At 25.8% G+C, this 23502-nt stretch overlaps 4 protein-coding genes across 4 annotated transcripts; 2 read left to right on the forward strand and 2 right to left on the reverse strand.

The window, feature by feature from the left end:
- Window positions 1-303: 303 nt before the first annotated feature.
- LOC129610967 (uncharacterized) lies at window positions 304-1945 on the forward strand. Its single transcript, XM_055523822.1, has one exon. The coding sequence runs from the start codon at window positions 411-413 to the stop codon at window positions 1890-1892; it is 1482 nt and encodes a 493-aa protein (XP_055379797.1). The 5' UTR covers window positions 304-410; the 3' UTR covers window positions 1893-1945.
- Window positions 1902-3134, reverse strand: LOC129610968 (E3 ubiquitin-protein ligase RNF113A). The gene is made up of 3 exons (XM_055523823.1): window positions 2969-3134; window positions 2207-2909; window positions 1902-2140 (listed from the first exon to the last, which is right to left on the reverse strand). Exons 1-3 carry the CDS (start codon window positions 3048-3050, stop codon window positions 1966-1968), a joined length of 960 nt encoding a protein of 319 aa, XP_055379798.1. The 5' UTR covers window positions 3051-3134; the 3' UTR covers window positions 1902-1965.
- Window positions 3135-3896: 762 nt separating this feature from the next.
- On the forward strand, window positions 3897-4729 carry LOC129610782 (protein FAM136A). Its single transcript, XM_055523495.1, has 3 exons — window positions 3897-4089; window positions 4144-4308; window positions 4429-4729. Exons 1-3 carry the CDS (start codon window positions 4003-4005, stop codon window positions 4615-4617), a joined length of 441 nt encoding a protein of 146 aa, XP_055379470.1. The 5' UTR covers window positions 3897-4002; the 3' UTR covers window positions 4618-4729.
- On the reverse strand, window positions 4723-18738 carry LOC129610781 (cysteine dioxygenase type 1). The gene is made up of 5 exons (XM_055523494.1): window positions 18563-18738; window positions 9115-9443; window positions 6248-6540; window positions 4998-5167; window positions 4723-4927 (listed from the first exon to the last, which is right to left on the reverse strand). Exons 2-5 carry the CDS (start codon window positions 9420-9422, stop codon window positions 4916-4918), a joined length of 783 nt encoding a protein of 260 aa, XP_055379469.1. The 5' UTR covers window positions 9423-9443; window positions 18563-18738; the 3' UTR covers window positions 4723-4915.
- Between the last annotated feature and the right edge of the window lie 4764 nt (window positions 18739-23502).

The raw sequence follows: 23502 nt of genomic DNA on the forward strand, positions 1-23502 counted from the left end.
GGTACAACTGGGGACAATACACTGACAAAGGGGTGTTCTTTTTTACATATTTCTTTTTTTTTAAATCCTTTTTTACTTAAATAAAAAAGGTTAGTTACGTTTATAACGCTAAAAGGTATTTTCTAAATATTGCTATTTAACTAAATATTTTCAGTTAAAAAAAAAATTGTTAAGAGAGCTCGTTGCTGGGTATTTCACCTTAACTGTTAAAAAAATAAATGTCAAAAATTTAGACAAATAAAAACTGAAGAAAAAAAAATCGAAACCTACATACATATGTATATAATAAATATAGGTAAACCCATAAACAAAACGTAATTTCGATGCCTAGAATTAAGGCAAAGCATTTGTGAGTTTCAATTTTAATTCGAAATTTTTATATTCAACAACATTTAGTCAAAATAAATAAAATGATAATAAATATTTTTATGCCGGAAAATATTTACCATAGAAAAAAAGTATATCAGTTTAATGAAGGGAAGCAATGCCAGATACCGCTCTATGGAGAAATTAAATTTGAAACTAATTTAATTTCATATTTTATTATATCAGATAACGCAACAAAGCAAAATTTTCGTTTACTTGGATATATTCAAAAAAACTCGACTAACCAAAGTCATGATGTTTCTGTATTATTTAATTTTGACGATAATCCAGATGAAATTGGTGTTTATTTAAGTCACATAAATGTGTCTTCGCCAGGATCTTCAATTCATTGTAACATTTACGTCTATGAAAGAAAACTTTTTGAAGAAATCTCATTTTCGGATTCCGAGAAATATTTCGAAGGTTTTGATCTATATTTCTTGAAAACATTATGTTGCAGCGCAAGTAAAAAAGAAAAATCAGCTGAACTATTTATATTGAAAATTCAAAGGTTTATTTTTAAATTATTGATTATAATTTGTGAATTATTACCCACAGCAAAATTTTTCAAACAATCTTCATTTTCGAAACACATTTTTTATTATAAAGAACATATAAGGAAGGAGAAAAAGAGTTGGTCTACATTATTTGATATAATATTAGGTCTTGTTACTATGTATTTTATATTTAGTTATTTGAATCAAAACCAAAATGAACCAATATTACAAATCTGTCAATATATTGTTTATCAAATACGAAATTTGTTACATTCACTTAAAGGAACTCCAATTGGCTTGAAATTAAACTTGCAACTCAATAATTTTCTTCTGGATTGTTTTACTTATCACATTGATTTGTGGGCGAAATTCTTAATTTTGATTTCACCAATAATTCGCAATTTACTTATACCATTGGCGCTTTTTGGAATATTGGGATTTTCATTTCAATTGGCTATACTATCAGATCTATTATTTCTAACAACAATACATGCACATTGTTTTTATATATACACAACATTCTTATATAACATCGAAAAAATTGGACTTAAAGTTTTTTGGAAAACTGCTATTGGAAAAAAAGAAAATGTTTTAAAGAACCGTGTAGAATCATTTGAACTGCAAAATCGACAATATTATTTAGTATCTTTGTTTCTTACATGCTTTCTTTTTTTAATGCCAACGATATGCGTTTACTACATAGTATTTGTATTCATCCGTTTTGGTATATATTTGAGTAATTATATTCTCTTATTCTTAAGTAGAGGTATAATAGAATTACCGATCGACAAATTTATTGACAGTATATTTCTAACTCATTATGATGTTAATAATATTGATATAAAGTTCCTAAAAATTGTAAAAAAAGAGAATCTTTGTTTAACATCTTCCGTTTTTAAAATTAGTTTGAAAACCAAATTACCCAAAAAGAATAGTATTTATCCAGCAAAAAAAACACATTTCAACAACGTTTCTATTAAAGAATTCTTTGAATGCATAATAAAAGGAAAGATTATAGATATAAGTTAAAGAACAAAATTTTCAGTTTAAAATTTTTATTAAATTTTACAATACAAACTGTCAACATAATAAAATAGTAGTTTTATTCACTGTCTGATGTACAATTCTCATTCTTATCTGATTGCACATAATTCAATCTGTTTATTAATTCTTTTGCAGGATTAAAAACACCATTTGTTTGGGTGGAGCATATGTAACACCTTGAGGATTTTTTAAAATGCTCCAATGCACATTTTTCGCAAAAATAATGTTTGCATCTAAAAAAAGGCAATTATAAACGGATATACGTTTGATATAGAATATACTTGTATAAAATTAATTACTTGGTTACCACAGGATCGACAAAGCTTTCACGGCAAATAAAGCATTTAAATGGCAAAGAATCCTCATCGGAATGAATCTCGTATTTACTATCATCACCATCTGATTCACATTCTCCTTTCTGTTCTTTCGCATAATCTAATTCTAATTGCCATCCTGCTTTATAATCACTTCTATCATGTAGGAATTTACAACTATCTCCAAATCCACAAAATCCGGTTTCTTTATAATCCTTACAAATATCTGGTTGATAATCCCATCGTACTGTTGCACGCAAATGAGCAGGCGCACGAATAGGACCCTTTCTCACCATGCCTGAACTGGCATTTCCTGCCGCAGTGTCCTTCTTTTTATAAAACTGCGTGTAATTATTTAAACCACGATAAATTTTATCGTCCGGCTTACCCTCTAATTCTTTATTTATTTCAATACTTTTCTGATATATTGCCTGTGCGTCACGATCTAACTCTGTCTCAACTTCATTTATAGCAGTTGCACCTTGGTCACTAGGACCGAGAGGCTGTAAACTTTTGTTAGATTTATAACTCACAGCAACAGAACTTTCTTCCTCAGACGATGAAGAATTAGATGAACTTTTTTGCCTTTTTCTTTCCCTTCGAAAACTGGTACTTTGAATATTTGGATTTAGTTTTTTCTTTTTTTTATCCGTTCTCACAACAACTAACTTTTTATCGCTCTCGGAACCTACAGAGCAAAAATTTTAAATCACTGGTATGTGTCAATATTGTGGGTTTATCACATACCTGAGTCTGAGGATTCCTTTCTTTTTCGAGTAAATTTAGATTTATTAACAGCCTTTTTAAAGGAAAAAAGAGATTCTGCCATTTTGTTCCTCAATATTCTTTTATTCAAAGAATTGCTTATATTGTGCTGCGAATTCAGCTTTCCAAAAATATAAACAAATTCATATTTGACGTTTTCAAACTCTAATTTCTGTCAAACGAAATTAACCAAAATTTTACATATGATTAACCACTAATGCCATATTCCAATAATTATCTTTATTTTAAAAGTTTTGCTCTCAACAACAGTAAATAAATGACGGCATAAGCAAAAGACAACAGTGTTCAAATTTAAAATTTTTTAAAAGAACAAGATTTAATAAAATTATATCACTTTTTAAAATTTTAAATTATCCCACATTAAATAATTTAAATTTTAGTTCCCTTTCATTATTTACTTCTTTTTTATTACCTTAAACACCATATGACAGCACATGTCTATGATGTCGATAGTATAAATGTCTAAATATGTAGAAGTAGTATACCTGTGTTTCAACAGACCTTTGTAATAGACCTTGTAGTTGAATAGAGTGACAGTAAAGTCTATCTCTCCCTTTCTCTTTAATAGATTTTCCTATCTATTTTCCATAAATATATTATATTACAAATATTTATAATTATAAATATATTATATTCCAAATATTTTACTTTTTTAACTTTCTGTGTTACCATTATTTTCGTTTGTTAATTTTAATTATAATTCTTTCGTTATTTTAATTTTTTTCACAAAATTTTTTACTCATCAAAAATAAAAATATTGCTAATGAAATAATGACAAAAAAATTTGTATCAAAATGTATCATAATTCAGATTTTAAAATTCAGATTTCATTTCCAGTACTGTCAAACTGTGCCATCCTTATTAATTTATGAAGATTAAAACTTCAAATTTAACTGGTTCCTTCATTCACTGATAATAAAAACATCGTGATTCGATTTGTTTTTTTTAGCTTTATTAAAATAATTTTATAAAACGTAACTTGATTCGTTATTGAAATGATAGAACAGCAGAGACAAAGAATTGAACAGGAAATTACCAAAGTGGTTGATGACACTGACAAAGAATATTTAAGAAAAATGCAGGTTGAGTTTTTTGATAATCAAGACTGTGGTTATAATGAAATTTTGTAACACTAGGTTGAAATGCATCGGTGTGCCGCTAAATGCTGCGAAGATCAAAATTCTAGTGTAGATGTTGTACAACGTTGCGTGGAACGTTGTACAACACCAGTTACTCGAGCTCAAAGGTTCGTGCAAAATGAATTAGAATCTTATCAACAAAGGTTGCAAAGATGTGTCATGGTAATTTTTTATAAAATATTTAAAAATTTCAATAATTTTCGAATACAACCGCAATATGGACGGACATAAATCTAAATTTCCCCATATACCTAAAAACTACAAACTATTTTTTTATTTAAGCAATGTAATGATGATATCAGAGCCGAAATGTCACCCAATCCAAATGAAACAGAAGTTGCAAGATATACAGATAAATTCGAAAGATGTGCAATTAAATGTGTAGATAAGCATTTAGGCCAAATACCTCAATTAATGAAAACTATAAGGTCAGTACTGTCAAAGGGTGTTAATAATATTCCAGAAGTGTAAAAACAAAATTACTTTGATTTCTGCTTAATAAGTGTTTTAGTTTTTTAGAAATGTTTTACTTACATAATTTAACCTCTTTTTAAAAATTCATTGAAATAAACACTGTTATTAAAAGAAACTGTCTTTTATTTAAAACAATAAAATCTTTTAGCTTAATATTCTATTAAACATAAATATTTTATTATAACTATAACAGAAAATATGAATTCATTTCTTAAATTTATTGATAGAATTAAAAGTAAGATGTCATAGTGTGTACACCATTAAATATAAAATTAGAAAGCTTATCCCTAATAAGTTAGGCTGTTGACTGCAACAAGAATTAAAAAAATCGTTTTACAAGTTTATTTAAGTATAACGTCAAAATTTAAAATTCTTACTTTATCTTGACGAACGCCATATTTACTCCAAAATGTTACTGGGCATTTCATCCTTTTTCCTGAATTTTTTTGAAAAACTGAGCAAGAATTAAATGGTGGACAATAAAGGTGTAACGAAATAGCACCATCAGTATGGCTTAAATTTTCCACCCTATGTAAACCCAAATTATCTGTTTAAATAAAAAAATAAAAGTAAATATTTTCAATATATCTTTTTTCAATTTAATTTCAAAATAAAGTACCATTTATGTTATCTACATACAGTTCTACAAATACTTCAATATATCTGTAAAAATAACCACATATTCAAACTGTTTTACTATTGAACAACCCCATCAAACATAAATCGAAGAAATATCGAATTAAAAATACGATATAACAAATTAAACGGTATGATTTTAATTAACCAGTTTTTTCTTATGAGTAATTTAAATTTGAATCAGAAAGTTTTTATAAAGAAATTAATCAAATATCAGTATAATAAAGCTTGATAAATTGGAAGTAAGTCTGATATAATTAATTTTTATATTTTTAATTCAATCGTTTGTTTGCAGCTGCTGGGTCTACATATTCCGAAAAAAACTAAATATCCAATATATGTATGTATGAACAGATCCATTATGCAAATTTTGAGAATAGTGGATAAAGGGAAATATATAACAGCAGAATATGTTTTACGAACAAAAAATAAGAATATACGTTTCAATTATAGAGAATTTCCATAAAATTAAAGTGCAAGAAAAAGATTTATTGGTTCTTTATTATAATAATTATAATAATTGAAAGCGTTTTCTTACAGGTCTCTTCAACTATTTCTAGGAGTTAATTTTTGATCAAAATCTAAAAAGCAATTGATATACAATAAATTTTTGAGAAAAATTCTTATCAATGAATTTTTTGGAACCTTTTTCTACCAATGTATACACATATATACTTTTCAGGGGTGTTGCGAGCAAAATAAACTTGACATCTTTAGAAATATCGATCTTGCTAATTAAAAAAGGGAAGGAGAATAGGCAACAGTTTATTTATTTTAGTAATCCGGCAATAGTCAGCGAACCTATTTTGTCTAAAGTACCCTTCAAAAGATTTGTGTAAATGTATGTGTGTATATATGTATATGTATATGCCTAAGTTTTATAGTTTTCCAAATTAAAATTGGAACCTTTTATTAAGTGTATAATAATTATAATATTTGCATGCATGTGTGTGCATAAGAACTTATAACACATAGAATCACAAGTACTTACCATTTATATATCGAACATCATTTAATCCCATTGTAGCTCTTCCAATTTCTTTAAGTTCGTTTGCGCCATCCATTTCTGTTTCATCAGCAAACCCAATACAAGCATTATTATCTATTAATATTTCTTTCGAAGTAGGCCAATCGTAACGAATCTCACAAAGTTCTCCTTGCAACATTTTCATGAAACAATGCGAATCGGCATGGTCATGTATTGCCGATGCTTGGCCTTCATTCCAACAAAGAATCATTAAATTGAATTTTCCATTGCCAGCATCAACTAAATTTCTAGTGTACCTGTTGGGAATAACATTGTTTTTAGTAAAACTTTCTATACATACATATATAGAAATATATCGAATAAAATATTATGTATGTATATACATACATATGTACATAATATGGTTATATACAGAAGATGAAAAATATTTGGCTAATTATAAATGCTAAACAATGCATAAATGAAACCCAGAAACTTAGTTTTTAGTTATAACGAATGTTTCAATACGAATATTCGGGAAAACATTAAAGTAGGTACAGTATACTGTACATGGATGGTTTATTTTTAAAGTGACATATGTAAGTCCATTTGCATTTTCAAAACCCTTTGATAATGTCAATAGCTGTTTTTAAATTTTACATATAATAGGTTAGGAAAATTAATATACTATAAAGCAAATAAACAGCTACGAGTATTTAAGCAAATTTAAAGTTATTTTATAACTTTAATACGACAGTATAACAAACGATATTTAAATGATTGCTCTAACTAATTTTTCTTAAATATCATTTATTGTGTACGTACTTACAATGTAGTCTGCATGCACATAATGTGTATGAATTTCAAATTGTACTCTTTTATTTTTTCTTTGACTATAGATATACATAGATATGTACATGGGTTATTTATTTAGTCCTTTATAAGTGCATATCAAGAATTAATTCGTAGTAATCAAAATATGTAGAAAGAATTTTATATTTATTAAACAAATTTTTTTTAAAATTATAAAAATAATTTTTAATCTTTTATTTAATTAATAAAATTATTGATATATGTTGTATTTATTATCAGTGATTAAGCACTTATGTATTTAATCTATAGTATTATGTATATTATGCATAAGAACTTTTAAATGAAACTTTTTAATTATATTATGAAAAACATTAATTAATATTAATCAAGAATTATTCATATTAAATTAATACACATACTTGAACATGACATACATACAATATACACTATAATATGTACGCAATAAAATTTGCAAATATTTTTGGAAATACGAAAATGTACCTACATCTTTATATACATATATGTATAGAATTCATCAATTCATATTTTGCTATATAAATAACAACACCAAAAAAACAAATACGCTAATTATAATTGGTAAATAAACAAAAAAAAATAAAATTCATATATCAAAAAGGTTAATTGGAACAAATTTATAAATTGCATATACATATGTACATATATAGGCAGTTAAAATAAATCTTAAAATAGTTTAAATTGTATTTTAGAACGCCATTAAGACAAAATGTAAATATGCTCGAATTATTTTGCTCTGAATTTTCATATTTCTCACAAGGAAATTTATAAAAAAAATATCATTGAACCAGATTGAACCCAAAATATTTATAATATTGTTATTTATACGTATATGTATTCAACTATAAAATATTCCAAAAACATAGTTTAATTTTAAATGATATATGTATAGTTATATTGAATAATAACATTATATAATACCGTCGGAAATGCTAAAATTCATCAATGAATTTGCATTAACTCCGAATTGCAATAAAATTCATTTTTGAATGCAGTTTTGCACTTTTTCGTAAGGAAACTAATTTAAAAATTATTTTGTTTTTAATTCGCATTTTTCTTTTTTAATCTTACAAAAAGTATCTATTTCTACAAAAAGTATGTATAAAACAAATACAAAATCTTATTCTTATCTATCTACAAAAAGTATGTATAAAACAAATACAAAAATGATCTTAAGCAGTTAATTATATATAAATAATTCTTATATTGTTAATTACATTTGTCTCTAAATTATTATTACGTGTAATTTTTTATTTACATAATATGTACATATGTAAATTTACTCTAACACATAGTTTACACATTAATTAATTGAAAAGAAGGCTAAAATTTGAAAAAATGTCTAAATTTAATCATTCTTAAATTATTGGCTTGCCTATGGTTACGAATTTTGTTCAATGTACACAATTAACATGCTGTAACGTACCTAACATGCAAACCTGTATTCACACACTCCTTTATATTACTTTTTTTTTTAAATTATATTACATTACTCACTATAGTAATATATATGAGATATTAAATCATTTTATCTGAGATATTATGTGATGAGTTAAATTTAAAATAGCTAGTTATCGAATCTAACAATGTTAAAAATTCAAGAAAAATTGCATATTTTTGGGGATTAATTTGAAATTTCATTTGATTAGTTTTTTTGTTAAACTGTTCGTTTTCTATGACGGATTATAACAGAATAATAAATATGTATTTGTAGAATTCATTAATACAGTCTACAATTATATTTGTATAAGTTTTTTGAAGGGTAACTATAACGTACATATTTTGTTAAGTCATCAGTCAATTTTAATTCTTAAATCCTTTAAAAAACTTATGCCTTTTCATAATATAAAAGCAAATATATATGTACAAAATAAAAAGTATCATGTCAATATAATTTATTTAAAGGTATGGTCATATAATACGCATTTATGTACCTATATCTCTGCACATACATATTAGCATTTTTCTTATTTATTTTATGTAAACATACACATACATATGTATATAAGAATATAATAACACAACGTTTTATTATAACTTACTTGTAACGATCCCATTTTGCAAATTTTTGCCATTCTTTTGGGTTTGATTTATATGATAACATTAAATGATTTACCATTTCAATATTAACATAATTTGATTCAAACTCTACATAAAGAGCATCGATTAATTCTTGCAATGTATTAACTATTGGTCCCAATTTCAAAGGTTTTTCTATTCCACGAAAATATTGTGTTGCTTCTCGTAAATATTTTTCCTGTTCTTCTACGATTTCTTTTGTTTGGTGATGATGATGATTATTATTATTATTGATATTTGCAGCAATAACGTCAATTTTTGATAACGACATATTAAAGTAGTATTTGTGAACCTATAATATTTTTAAATGAATGAACTTTAATTAATATTTATAAAACAGCAATTTATATCAATTATAAGAGGATTAAATGACAAGTTTTATTTTATAAATATTTATTATAATATGACACGAGATCAAAGGTTTTTGAAAACAAAAATCAATCGCTTTACAAATTCTGTTTGAAATCAATGGAATTTCGAAAATTTTATGCAACAATGTTTTTCGTTTTTAAAAAATGTCAAATTTTATACATATGTATATACATATATGTATGTATATTGAATATAAATTTTTATTTTTTTTATTGAGTCAACGATAATAAAATCGCATCTTATTTTTGAAGAGCAAGTTATCATTAAAAAACACAAACAATAATAAATTCTTCATCTTCTTTATTAAAAAACGAAAAAGTTTCGGGATTTTCCCTACACAACATATGTACATAAATATACATACATAATATGTGTTAAAGTTAACTTTATACTCTGCTATCTCTGCTATTGTGAATTGCTTATATAAATTGGATAATTATATCACAAATAAATTTTATTGTTTAGTTTAATTTTGCATTCAGAAGAATAAAGTTTACTTTCAACTTAACAAAGTATATAGTGAATATATTGTTGTCTTCACTTTAATTTAAATACGGGGAATACATTAAAGGGTAAACCCAACAGGTTATGGGCCCAGGTTCCTAAAAATTAAAGTAAAATAAAAAAAAGAGGTTTAATAAGGGAATAAGGAAAAAAGTTCAACAAGGATAATAATTTAATAAAAAACAAAATGGAGAGATCAAGGAAAGGTTTCGAAATTATCAATTTGGATGAAAGGAATTTCAGATAACAGAATTATTAAAGGCTGAAAGAATTTATTATGTAGTGGAGAAAAAGAAATGTCACCAGGATTTCTACACAAGAAAAAATTAATAAATATAATCAAGAGGACTTAAAAATTCAAAAAAATATAGTAACATCTGTAAATGAAAAAATTTTTACCACCTTTAATATCATGCAAGTCAACAGAGAAAATGCTGATAAGAATTGGCGCATTATATTCAAAAATTTCAGAAAGTGGTCTTCACATAATTTACAGCGGAAATTTTATACATATACATATGAAAAATGAGAAAATCGGTTAATATAGCTACATTAAAATATTTAGTTCATGAATTAAAATCATACGGCGAAGAAATTTCTGAGAATATGATAGTGGATAAAATTTTGACTAGTTTACCTGAAATGTATCATTATTTTTACTCGGTTTGAGATAGTACATGAAAAGAAGATAAAACCAAAAATAATTTAACGGCAAGTTTGTAGAACGAAGAAGAACGGTTAAAACTAAGCACACGTGGTGAAGTGGAAGGTAAAGTGCAATAAATTTTCCAAAAGAAAATTTGATGTGAAAGAATTTAAAAATAGCGAGTGTTTCAAATGTGGAAAGTAAGGGCATTGGAAAAATGAATGCAGATTTCAAAATAACAAATATTTTAAATATAAAGATAAAGGTAGTCAATGTTTGAATAACACCAAAAATAACGCATTTATTGTAAATGATGAATTCAAATATGGTATTCGGATAGTGATGCAACTCACCATATGTGTCCAAATAAAAAGTAATTTGATAAAATTGAGGATATAAAAGAACATAAGAACAATTTGGAATGGGCAGATTATACATACAACAGGATCTGGATCAATAAATATAAACGTATTTAATAATAAAACTTATATGAGATAAGGGATGTTTTGTATGTACCACAACTAAAATATAATTTGTTTTCATCATCAGCTGTTTATTATTGGGTGCACAATATGTTATGAAAATGAACCTATTGTTACTCAAATTGAATATGAAAAAGGATTGATTACACAAGCTAATATAGCCCAAGAAATAGAAATTCAAATTTGGCACGAAAAATTATGTCATCAAAATATTAGTCATCGTAAAGAAATAGTAGAATCACACAAAATAAATTTTAAAGGAAATATTGAAGATTTTCAATGCGAAGGTTGTACTAAAGGAAAAATTCTTAGATCTCCATTTCCAGTATCAGAAACAAAAGCAAATTATCCAGGAGAAATAGTACTTATTGAACCCATGGAAATAAATTCAATTGGTGTAGCAAAGCACTTTTTATTAATAAAAGATGATTATTCCCATTTAAGATTTGTATATTTCTTAAAACAAAAATGTGGATTAGCAGAAAAATTAAGATTAATTTTATCGAAACTTAACTTAACGACGAAAAATTAAGATAATGGAAAGGAGATATCAAATAAAGAAATTAGTAATTATCCCGATAGGGAATAAAACATGAACTGTACCTTACACCCCAGAGCAGAATAGGAAAGTAGAAAGAGACATTCGAACTTTGGTTGAAGCAGGTCCCACTATAAAATGTCAAACCAAGTTAGATGAATATTTTTGGGCTGAATCAATAAGTTGTGCTGTGTACGTGTTGAACAGAACAGGATCGAGTTCTATTACAAAAAAACTTCTTATGAAATGTATTTTAGCAAGCAAGGTTTGATAAGCCATCTACAAATATTTGGAAAAGAAGTTTATGTTCATATACCGAAGAAGAAAAGATTAAAATGGCATACAAAAGGTTCTAAAGGTACACTTGTAGGGTAGAGTGAGGAAATTAAAGGAAACATAAAGAGAGGAAATTAAAGGAAACATAAAGAGAGGAAATTAAAGGATAACATTTAGAGATGTTATATTCATAAAGGATAAAATTACGACAACAACTATTGTACAAGGAAATTCAAATAAAAACGAGAATTTACCTGAAATTCTAAACGAAATTTCACCTAAAATACAAAACGAGAAAAAATAGAGTTGACCTTGTCAACTCTGTGATACCCGTACGAATTTGTTATATTATGTGCGAATAAATCTGCCATAACTGACTATGGGACAGACTATGACTTTAAGTTGCGGTATTACCATATTAATTTATGCAAAATTTTAGTACTGTGTTTTTAAAAATACTATGTGTGCCAAACTATTATTGAAGTTGTATGGCAGCTACCAGAAAGACCCAAGAAATTTTAAAGAATTTTATCAAGCGCATTGGCCCTACTTATATATTCGCTTGTGTGAAATATCAATATTACAACTTTTATAGTTTCTGAGACATAGCCAAATAACTTTTGAAGTTATATGACATCTACCAAAAGGAGCCAAGCAATTTCAACGACTTTTATCAGATACATTGGCCCTACTAATATATTCGCTTGTGTGAAATTTCAATACCATGGCTTCTATAGTTTCCGAAATATAGCCAAATAACTTTTGGAGTTGTTTGACAGCTACCAGAAAGAGCCAAGCAATTCCAACGACTTTTAGTCGTTTTTATAGTCTCTGAAATATAGCCAAATAACTATTGAACAAGTGGCCCACCAATTTCAACGACTTTTATCAAACACAGTGGTCCTATTAATATATTAATTTGTGCGAAATTTCAATTCCACAGCTTTATAGTTTTTGAGATATAGCCAAATAAATTAGGAAGTTGTATGGCAGGACAACCAGTACCACGATAATAACCAATTTAAATAGGGTTCTGACATTTTCTATAATAAGTCATTTGTGAAAATTTGGTGAACTTAGTTAAATTAGTTTTTAAGTTACCGTTGAAACTTACGGACAGATGGACGGACAGACAAAGCCTAATCGACTCAGAATGCTGATCAGAAATATTAACATAAGTCTATATCTCAGACCATTATATCTTAGCGTTACAAACGGTAAGACAAATTTAGTACACCCTTTGAACATACGTAGGCTGTAATATCCCCTTTTACGTTCATTTGCAATAGTAAAGTAAATTTGAAAAGGGCTTTCATCTTTTTAGCACGTTTCCAAAAAATAAATTTTAAATAAAAAGTTGCACTCTGCCCGTTCGTCCGTTTGTGCTTGGACATATTTATCTACACTCTTGAAAGTTCCTCAAAGTCCTAAAAATGCCATCTTTTAAATTCTGCAAACTTAAAAAAAGTAGTTTCTCTCTTTTTCTCCCGCAGTGTAAATGGCCGTTCAAATTTACTAATATCTAAAATTATTTTTTTTTCCAAATTTTTTGATATCGTTTTTCTTCTTAGGTTGTAGTTGTAGAAATCTGAAATTTTAACAGATTTTAGACACTAAGAAATAGTTAATTTAACTTTTCAATAAAAGCCTTGCCATTAAAAATATAATTATTTTTCTTAACTCATACACTTAACCCTTTATTTCGGGCTGTATGTTAAAGCTGCTTCGATTTTTTTTTTATTTCGTACATTGCTCATTCTAAACGTACGCAATCTTTGCAATATTTTAGTATATGAATGAAAGTATATGAAGAAAAGCACGGTTTTACAAACCATTGCTTTATTTATTTTAAACTTAATCAAATTATCACTCGTATTTGCTGCAACAATGACATAACTCAGAAACGACGATTTCTGATGTATTCAGATATAGATAAGCGCTTAAAATATTACCTATCTCTTCGACTCTAAAAGTTATACCCCCTTTAAAAAGCTAAAAACGGCATTTTTTGTTTATTTAATGCATTTTGTTTCTATATGCATTGTGCAAATTTTGTAAACGCAGAAATATAGCGGCTGGCTTTCTCTACCACGACATACTATACTTGAACTTTAAAAAAACAATATGACCGTTATAGTTTACTGTTATCTAAAATCCAATTTTCACAAATTTTTGATACCATTTCTCTTCTACACCGTAAGTTGTGGGGAGCCTGAAATTTTAACAACTTTTATGCAGTCATAAATACATAGTTCATTTCGTTAGAAGCGAACTTTTTCCCATTTCCACCCTCTCTCAAGTTATCGCCTCACAAAGTTTGTAAAATTTGAATTTTTGGCATGTTATATTTGCGAAACCTCAAGCTTTTTCAAATTTCAATAAGCGCAGAAAACTGACGGTAAATTCCATACAATTAAAATATATAATTATTTTTCTTAACTCCAACAAGAAACCCTTTAAATCGAACATTATGTTAACATCTCTTTAAATTTATTTTTTCTTTATTTCAAAGACTGCATAAATCGTTCATCCTAAGTATGTGCAATTCTAGAAATAGTTTCGTGTATAAAGGAAAATAATTTTAGTAGTGTAGTAGGTATACACAGATTATTTTTAAAAGTAATATTTTCACTTGTTGAATGGAAAAGTGCTACAATACAAACCATTGGTTTGTCCCAACCGCCTTATACGATCGCTGCCTTGTACCAGACACTGCTGTACTGTAATGGGCTCGATCACGAGTCAATAATAATATTGAATATTATGAATGTAATCAATAATTCTAGAAATAGAAAGCCAATCATTCAGGCGATTCGTAATATTATTGTTTCTTACACAAAAAGAATTAAAATAGTATGGATACCGAGACATTGCAACATAAGTGAGAATGTTTCTGCGGATAGAGAGGCCAGATCTGCTATAGGTTCAATAGGTTTATTTATTTTCGATCGACTACGGCAGAGGTGGTGTACCTCTCGTAGCTTGATTAAATGCTATTGGCCGCACGTGGTTCTTTCGATGTGCAAGATAGGTAACAGTTTGTAGAAACAAAAATTTGCCGATTGCGTCTAGGTCATATGTTTTTCACGAAAAACTATGTATTTAATAATATTAGGGAGCCAACTTGTTCCTTTTGTGTCAATATTTTGAATATTAAACATATTTTTATGGAATGCTCTGTTACTAGGTATCATTTGAAGTCCTGCTCCAAAGATTTCTATAAAATTTTGCTTCCAATAACTGAGAATATTAATTTTATTCAGAGTATTTTTGACCTATTTAATATGTGGAATTTGATTTAATTAATTTGTAAAGATCATAATGCTCAAGAAAAGAAAACTTAAAAATATTAGAATTCTAACTTAAAACAAAACTTTTTTTACCAACATACTTTAAATATTGAGATAAATTAACTTTGAAACCCATAATGGCCCTGGCAGCCGAGGGTATTGATAATGTTATTATAAATAAATAAATAAATAAATAATTTAAATGATGTAGTAGGTATACGAGTACATAGGTTGGTTTTAGAAGCAATATTTACACTTGCTGAAGGGAAAACTGCTACAATACAAACCATTGATTTGACACAACTTTATTTAAATATTGCATTGCTATGTGCCGAAAAATTTTATAAAACATGTGATTTTTTATTTATAAACCGAACTGATATAATATTCTTAATTTATTTCTTATTATGGTTCTTAATATCATCTTAACTGTGAACCTGTAAATTTAATCTCAACATATGTATGTTGTATATACATATAGTTATATAACTAGTTAAAAATAAATTTAATACAATATAATTAATATGTGATAATAATAAAAGTAAAAGGTCAACGTAATTATCAAAATCTAAATTAGTAATATTCATTTTAAAACTAGCACACGAGTCGGTAACCTATAGCTCGCGTAACTATAATTATGGATTATAAAACGCGTTTAAAAGAGATTATAAATTTCCTGGATCATTTTAAAGGAAACCAAAATGTAGGCAAAATGGGAAAATAATTTGTATTAAAATTGTGCAGAGCAAACAATTTCAATATAAATTAAACTTTTTAATTTTAGATAGTTGAAAAATAAATAAATATATAGCTTCTTAATTACACTTCTAAATAGTTTAAACTATAATGTTAAAACGCGTGAATATATGATTAAACGACTAAACCAGACATACTACTAGTATTAATAGTATTATAAAAAACTGGATAATTGATATTGAAATCTGTAATACCTAAGAGCTGTAATTATTCGGAAAAACTTAATTTTTAAACAAAATGCTGGAATAAGAAATATGAATTACGTAACATTCAATATTGTGTGTAATTATTAACAAATTAAGAAAAATCTTAATTAATAAGCATTAATAATTAATATGCTTTTAATTTGAACTTTTAGCAATATTTAAGTATTCAAAATAATTTTGATTTAAGTATGTAATTTGAATTAAAGGAATACGAGTACTAATTTTGTTTTTCAAAGAGTAAACTTAATTTTGTGCATTTTTTTTGTGTTGGCATACATACGTAAATAATAAAAGCATTCCTTCTTTATGTTCTTTTGTAAGTTCCTTGATTCAAAATTTTCTATCAGATACTATACGAAATCAAATGGAAATAAAAGTACCTTGAAAAATGTTGTAAATTGATTCACAAAATAAAATGTATAGCTCGAAATCTTAATTTAAAAGAGTTTTATTCAAGTGTCTTAAGATTCATAAAAACTTTCGCAAAATATACTATAAATAATTTGGTTCTAGATCATGTTACTCTTAATTAAAAGTAACATTAGAAACGCAAAATTCTCCTTACTATATTATAGCTTGTAAAAAGCAGTCTATATTTGTGAAAAAAAGTTTTGCACATTTATTTTGCTGATCCAGTTTAGATTGCTGATACAAATAAAAATCAAATTTTTGATAACTTAATTAAGGTATAATCAAATTCTTGATAATTTAAGAATAACGTATAATAAGCTAAAATCTTAGATCAATTTATGTTAAAAACTTAGTATACTTGCATATATTCAAAATTTATAATCCAGCCAAATTTTGTTTAATTCGGACTGTATTTTTAAGTCTGAAAAATGCGCTTTCAACCTGCTAAAGTTTAAAAAAAAAAAGGTTTTTTGAAATGCACAGACTTCTTCAAGTTAGTACTTTAAGCAAGAGTTTCCTGTAGGTCTAGTTTTATTAATTTAATTTTTCAAAACTCAAAAATGTTATTAGAAACTAACAATACAGGCTTTCTAAACAATTTAAAAGTGCATATAGAATTAAATAAAATTGTTGAGTAATAAACTTATATAAAATCTTCGACTTAGTTGAAATATTAAAATTTTTTTTTTTAAAATAACTTTAATTACGCTTAAATCGACTTGACTTTAACGAAAAATTAAATGCTATTAAGTTTTCAATGTTGAAAGCTATGCCCGAAATAATTTGGGTGTATTCGTTATTTATTTGGCTAAGTTACTAGAACATTTCGTAATCGCTAAAGTTTTAAATAAATAAACCAACATGTCGAATAATCGCTAAAATATAAATTTACCGTTAAATAACTTCAAGCATTATTAGCCAAAAATAGCAAAACTTCCTTTAAGAGTTTATTTAAAAATTAAATTTTATTTAAAGTCTTCTTGCATACACCAATCAATAATGAACAAATATTACTTAAGTAAAACATAACTAAAAGTACAAATTTACCGTTTAAAAATAATTTATCTTTTAAAACTTGTTCGAAACAATTTAGAAAATGCGACGAAGTTGAATTTGTTTAAATGGTAAAATTTTTGAAAAAAAAATTCTAACAAAATGTACAAAAATAGAAAAAAAATTTCTATCATAAATATAGAAGTAAACTTCACAATCCACCTAACAACTTTTAATCCTGGTCCTGCAAACAATTATGCAAATTTTAATTTCTATCCCCATAATAATCAATACACCAATTTTATTTCCTTTATTTATTAGGGATTTATAGGGATTTTACTTATTTAGGGAAGGAAATATTTATGAATTAGGAAGTATTCCTTTTTGCCATATTTATACATATCATTGGTTATAAAATGCTAATTGGTATAAAAAAATTGCAATTTTAATGCTGGTAAATGTATAAACGCATATATGAAAAAATCAATTTAGAAAATCTTTCCAAAATGCAGTTTCAAATTCCCAAATCGCATTAAAATTGCACATTTATGCATAAAGATAACAACAGTAATAATATATAGAATATAACATTGAACTATGCTTGTATGCGCATAAACAATGTATATACATATTCACGCAGTTTTTACTCAGATTTGCCTCAACACATATAAATTTTAATTTTTTAATGTGAATTTATTAAGTTTTTTCACTAATTGCAAAATATATTTAATTTTTTTTTTATTTTGGATAAAGGGTTTTCTCCAAATATCAAATATTACATAATATCCTAAAAAATATTGTTTAGATATGTTTTGTAGCAATTTTTTTATTTAATAAATTTTATTGAATAATATTTTAACTTAAAACTTTTGCTATTCAACTTTTATTAACATAATTAAATTGTATAACATTAAAAACTAATGTAATATAACCTCACCTTTTTCTTATATATTTTTAAGTAAAACTAATTTTAGAATTTCATTAAATTTTCACTTTTCTTTAAATTATTATATAAAATATTTTTAAACAGCAAATTTTTTAATATTAAATCTTTTCTGATATTTGTTTTATTTTAATTTTCTTCCTTTTTAATTTATAAACTAGCGTGTTATTAATCCAACGATTAAACTTTTAATGAAAATAATTTTTTCAATATTATCAATTTATTTAAAATATAATTTATTTATTTGTTTTAAATATGTTTTTTTGTATTTATCTTTTGCAATAATATAAATAAAAAATACCTATTTGTATTTGTGAATTTATAATTTTATATGATTTTAAAGTATAATCTAGCTACTCTATATATATATATATATATGTAAATTATAATATTATATACTATAATTCACACTAATGGAAATGTTAATAATTACCGTCAACTTAATCCTATATATGTATAACGGTAGAAAATTTAAAACGTTTAATCAGTAAAATAATTATACATATACGAAAAAATATTAATGAAAACAATAGGAGGTTATAGATTTAAGAGTCAAAAATAATATACTTAAAATTATTTTCTATGTATATATACTTAGGTGTGACAATATAAGTATATACATATAAAATACAATGTGAATGACAACAATAATAAAATTAATACCCACATTTATTATAGAAAAATATGCGTAATCAAAATCAGGGAAGATGACAAAAATATAAAACTCATATAGAAATGAAGCAAATAAATTGAAATATGTTCAAATATTTATACATATTATTTATAGATACACATATAAATTAATTACTTACATACTTATATTTTGTATTTATCAAAACAATAATATAAAATGACGAAAATTGATAAGTAATTATAAATATTGTTTTTTTTAATAAGAACACTTTATAAAACAACAGTACTAATTTGTATACCCAAAATACATGTGTGTCAACTTGTTTGCATATATGCAAATTTTATTAACTGACATATATACATATGTACTTTTTATGTCTATTTTCACAAAAAATACAATATATACGAAATAAAAACAAAATAAGTGAAGCTTAATACAAAAAAATAAAAAAAAATATGCTACAATATCGTCCTATACGAAGTTATTTAATATTAAGCTTGTCGAAATAAAATTTAATCAAAATAAAACACACACTTACATGCATACATAAATATAAGGGACAATTATCGTTATAAACTACACAATTTTGTAAATTTTAGAATATATGTATGTACCTATAAGTATCAATGTGTATTTGATATTCATTATTTAAATTAAGGTTAGCTGAAACTACAATTCCATTTAAACCCTTGATATTAACTTACATTTGGCTTAAAGGCAAAGTTTTTCTAAAAAATGCGGATATATTGTACTTTTAGTTATAGAAAAACGATTATGAATCTTTCGTTTGATTGGTAATTTAATTAGAACTTTTCAAAAAAAAATTAAAAAAAAGTGCTTATTAGTTTCACTCTGTCCGCCCATCCGTTCGTCTGCTCGTTAGACCGTCTGCTTACAAAACTTCTTAAACCTTTAAGAAAGAAAGCTGAAATTGCGCATATAAACAGATTTTTACTGAAAACCTATTTCCTTTTTACCTAACTCCCCTCCTCAAAAAGTTATAGCTTCAATGTCCTAAAAATTGCATTTTTTGACTATTTGTTATCATGAAACCACAAACATGTTTTAAATTCAGCGGACGCAGGGGGGCAGCGTATTTTACCGGGGTATATAACAACTGAGTATTAAAATGATAAAATAGCCGTTAATATTAATCGTTGCCTAAAGCCATTTTTTTCGAACCTTTGATATCGTTTTCCTTATAGACGGTTAGTTGTAAAGGTCTAAAATTTTATCAGCTAATAAACAGATTATTTCGTTAGAAAATCCCGCCATCCCCTCACAAGTTATCGCCTCTCTAAATTTGCAAAATTTGAATTTTCGGCCCTGATTATTTTTATCTTATATGAAGTGTATTTTCGGTTCTTTAAATTTTTTTTGTCTCATGCTAAATGTATGTAATCATTTAAAAAATTTTGGTATATGAATGAAAGTCATTTAAATAATGAAGTTAATTGTTTTTAAAGTCAGTATTTTGATTTGTTTAAGGGAAAAGTGCCGCTTTATAAATCATGAGTTTAAACCTAACTTTATTTTAAGCTTTATACTTCATTTGGGTTTAAAACATCAACTGCTCAAGTAAACTACAATAAATTATTTAGTTATAATATATATTTATGTTCTTGTGAATAATTCTGCTCTGCAGGCCGGTTTAATATTTAGGCTTGCTCTTTTTGAAAAATACAGCACTCAAAATAGTTTCGGAGTACATTTATTTTCTTAGAAAAATATGCAAGTTCAGTTTTTTTTAAGGTTTCTGTTGAGTTCTTAATATGATTATTGTTTTTTAGTTCATTTTTCAATTTTATAATTAAAATTTAAAAAAAAAATAATTAAATTATAATAAAAGATTTCATTAAATAGAAGTAGGCAACTTAGTTCAAGAGCCTATGAAAATACCAATAGAAAATTTACGTAGACAGAAGAGCAGAGGTTTATAAAATTTAACAATTCCATTTAGCTCTAAGACTTAAAATAAAATTTTAAATTTTAAATACATTTAAATACGTTTTAATAAATGTAAATTCTTAGATTTCTAAACTATTTCAGGATTTTGAAAAGTGTTTTAAAATGTTGTTTCAGAAACCTTTAATTAACTATCAACCCTTTAATTAACTTTTTTATACTTGTGTGATTATCTCGAAAAACCTTTGATAATATATAACGGTTGTCTTCAATTAATTGTATTAAAATCTTATATTTGTTATTCTTTTTTTCTGAAAAAGACAACAAGCCCAACTAACGATATAAAAATTAAAAGAGTAAAATTAATTAATTAACTCTTTGAATTTGCTGATCCTTTTATTTTATTTATAATTTAAACTGAAAGGCCTTGGCGTAATAGCCTATATCGAATGCAAATACTGAGGCGAGAGTAACAAGTGGAATGAAAAGTTTTACAGCTTTTGCTATCACTTCAGAGTTGGTACCGCTTCAATAACCACATCTACGACTACCACGATAGGATTTAGAGGTAATGATATCACTTTAAGTAATATTTGCATGCGGTACAACTATTAGAGTATGAAGGAATATATTGGTGTAACAATTTCCAAAGAATATAGGTAATAAATTACAATTTTGAATCAGATAAATTTTAAATAATGATACTCGTAATCATATAATCAAAAAAATTTCTAAATTAGAGAATTAGTAAATTATCATAAATTATTTTGACAAAATTTTTATCATTTATAAAAGTAATTATTTTGATTTTAAAAAAAAAGCTGAGTCAAACGACTGATTTGTAAAGTAGCACTTTCCCCTTCAACAAGTGAAAAAACTGCTTTTGAAAACATCTACTACATTATTAAAATTACTTTGATTCATATACCAAAGAAATTCAAAAAATACATACAATAGAGATGAGCAATGTATGCAATGTTTGAAATAAAACAAAAAAAATTAAAGAGGCATTAATATAATGCTCAAATTAAAGGGTTAATTGCGTTAGTTAACAAAAATCAACAAATATAATTGATAGCTTTCTACATTAATAGAAATTTGAAAGCTTACAGTTCCGGAAGTAAAAGGTGCCGAAAATTCAAATTTTACAAATTTCAAAAAGCAATTACAAATTTTCTTATAAAGAAATAAAAAATGTGTTAATATCTAAATTCTAAAATTTCAGGCTTCTGCACATGTTGCTGTTCGGAAGAAAAACGATTTCCAAATTTTTAAAAAAACTGATTTCGATAATGGTTAATTTGAACAGCCATTTTGTTTTTTTGTCTACCTTTCTTTGCTTGCGGAATTTAAAAAATTTTAGTGGAGTCGTAACAATAACTTGCACTTAGATCTTTGGGGGACTATTACTTTTAGAGGGGAAATCGGTAAAAATTTTCTTCTACGGAAATAAGTTTCTAGTAAAAATCTATGTACATAATAAATTTCGGCTTTCTATCTTCAAGTGTGGAAGTTTTGTAAACATGAACACGGACAGAGTGAAATTAGTAAGAACTTTTTTTTTGAAATTTTTTGTAAATCTAATTTTGATTCTTTATTTTCTTCCAATAATATATGAAAACAAATATTTATTTTCATTAAACGAAAACACAGAGGTACAGGTAATTTCACTTAATTTTCCTATTTTTAATTTTCAAATTTCTTATGATAGACGCAGAAATTTTGATACATAATAAATTTTTTTATCAGAACCTTCAAAAATTTTTACATTTTCTAAATATTTTAATGAAAAATTATAAAAATTAAATAGAACATTTCTATATATTGCAAAAAATTAACAATTTTACCCAATGAAAGCATTATTGTGTAGATCCTATGTTTTACTTTTATTGATTTTTATTTGCGAGGAGGTATATTTAGTGCGTTATCTCTGTATATAATTAGTTAAGTATTATCAATAATAAATTTTTTTGACAATAATATACATACCTGAATATTATCATCTGATATAACGTTCAGGAATGATAACATTCTATTCTCACTAGTAACGTCATGCCAAACATTATAATAATTTATAGCAGAAGTATTTGAGATATATTTTTACTTATTTTGAGATATTAGGAAATTAAAATTACTGCACTATATATATATATGTATAAAGAGTCAAAATAACAATTTTTGTTTTTTTTTTTTAAATTTTTTTTTACAAACTTGAAATTTCTTGAAAATTTTTGGTATTACTTTTTTTTTGTTTTTTTTTCGATGCGCTGCAATGAGCTCGAAAACGAGTAAAATCCCCTAAATTTTTTAACTGGAAATTTATCAAGGAATCATTCCTGAAATTATTTGCGATTATACGAAACACCCTGTATATACATATTATATTGCACATATT

This window comes from Condylostylus longicornis, unplaced genomic scaffold (genome assembly GCF_029603195.1).
Source record: "Condylostylus longicornis isolate FDR11 unplaced genomic scaffold, ASM2960319v2 ptg000048l, whole genome shotgun sequence".
Classification (NCBI taxonomy): Eukaryota; Metazoa; Arthropoda; class Insecta; order Diptera; family Dolichopodidae; genus Condylostylus; species Condylostylus longicornis.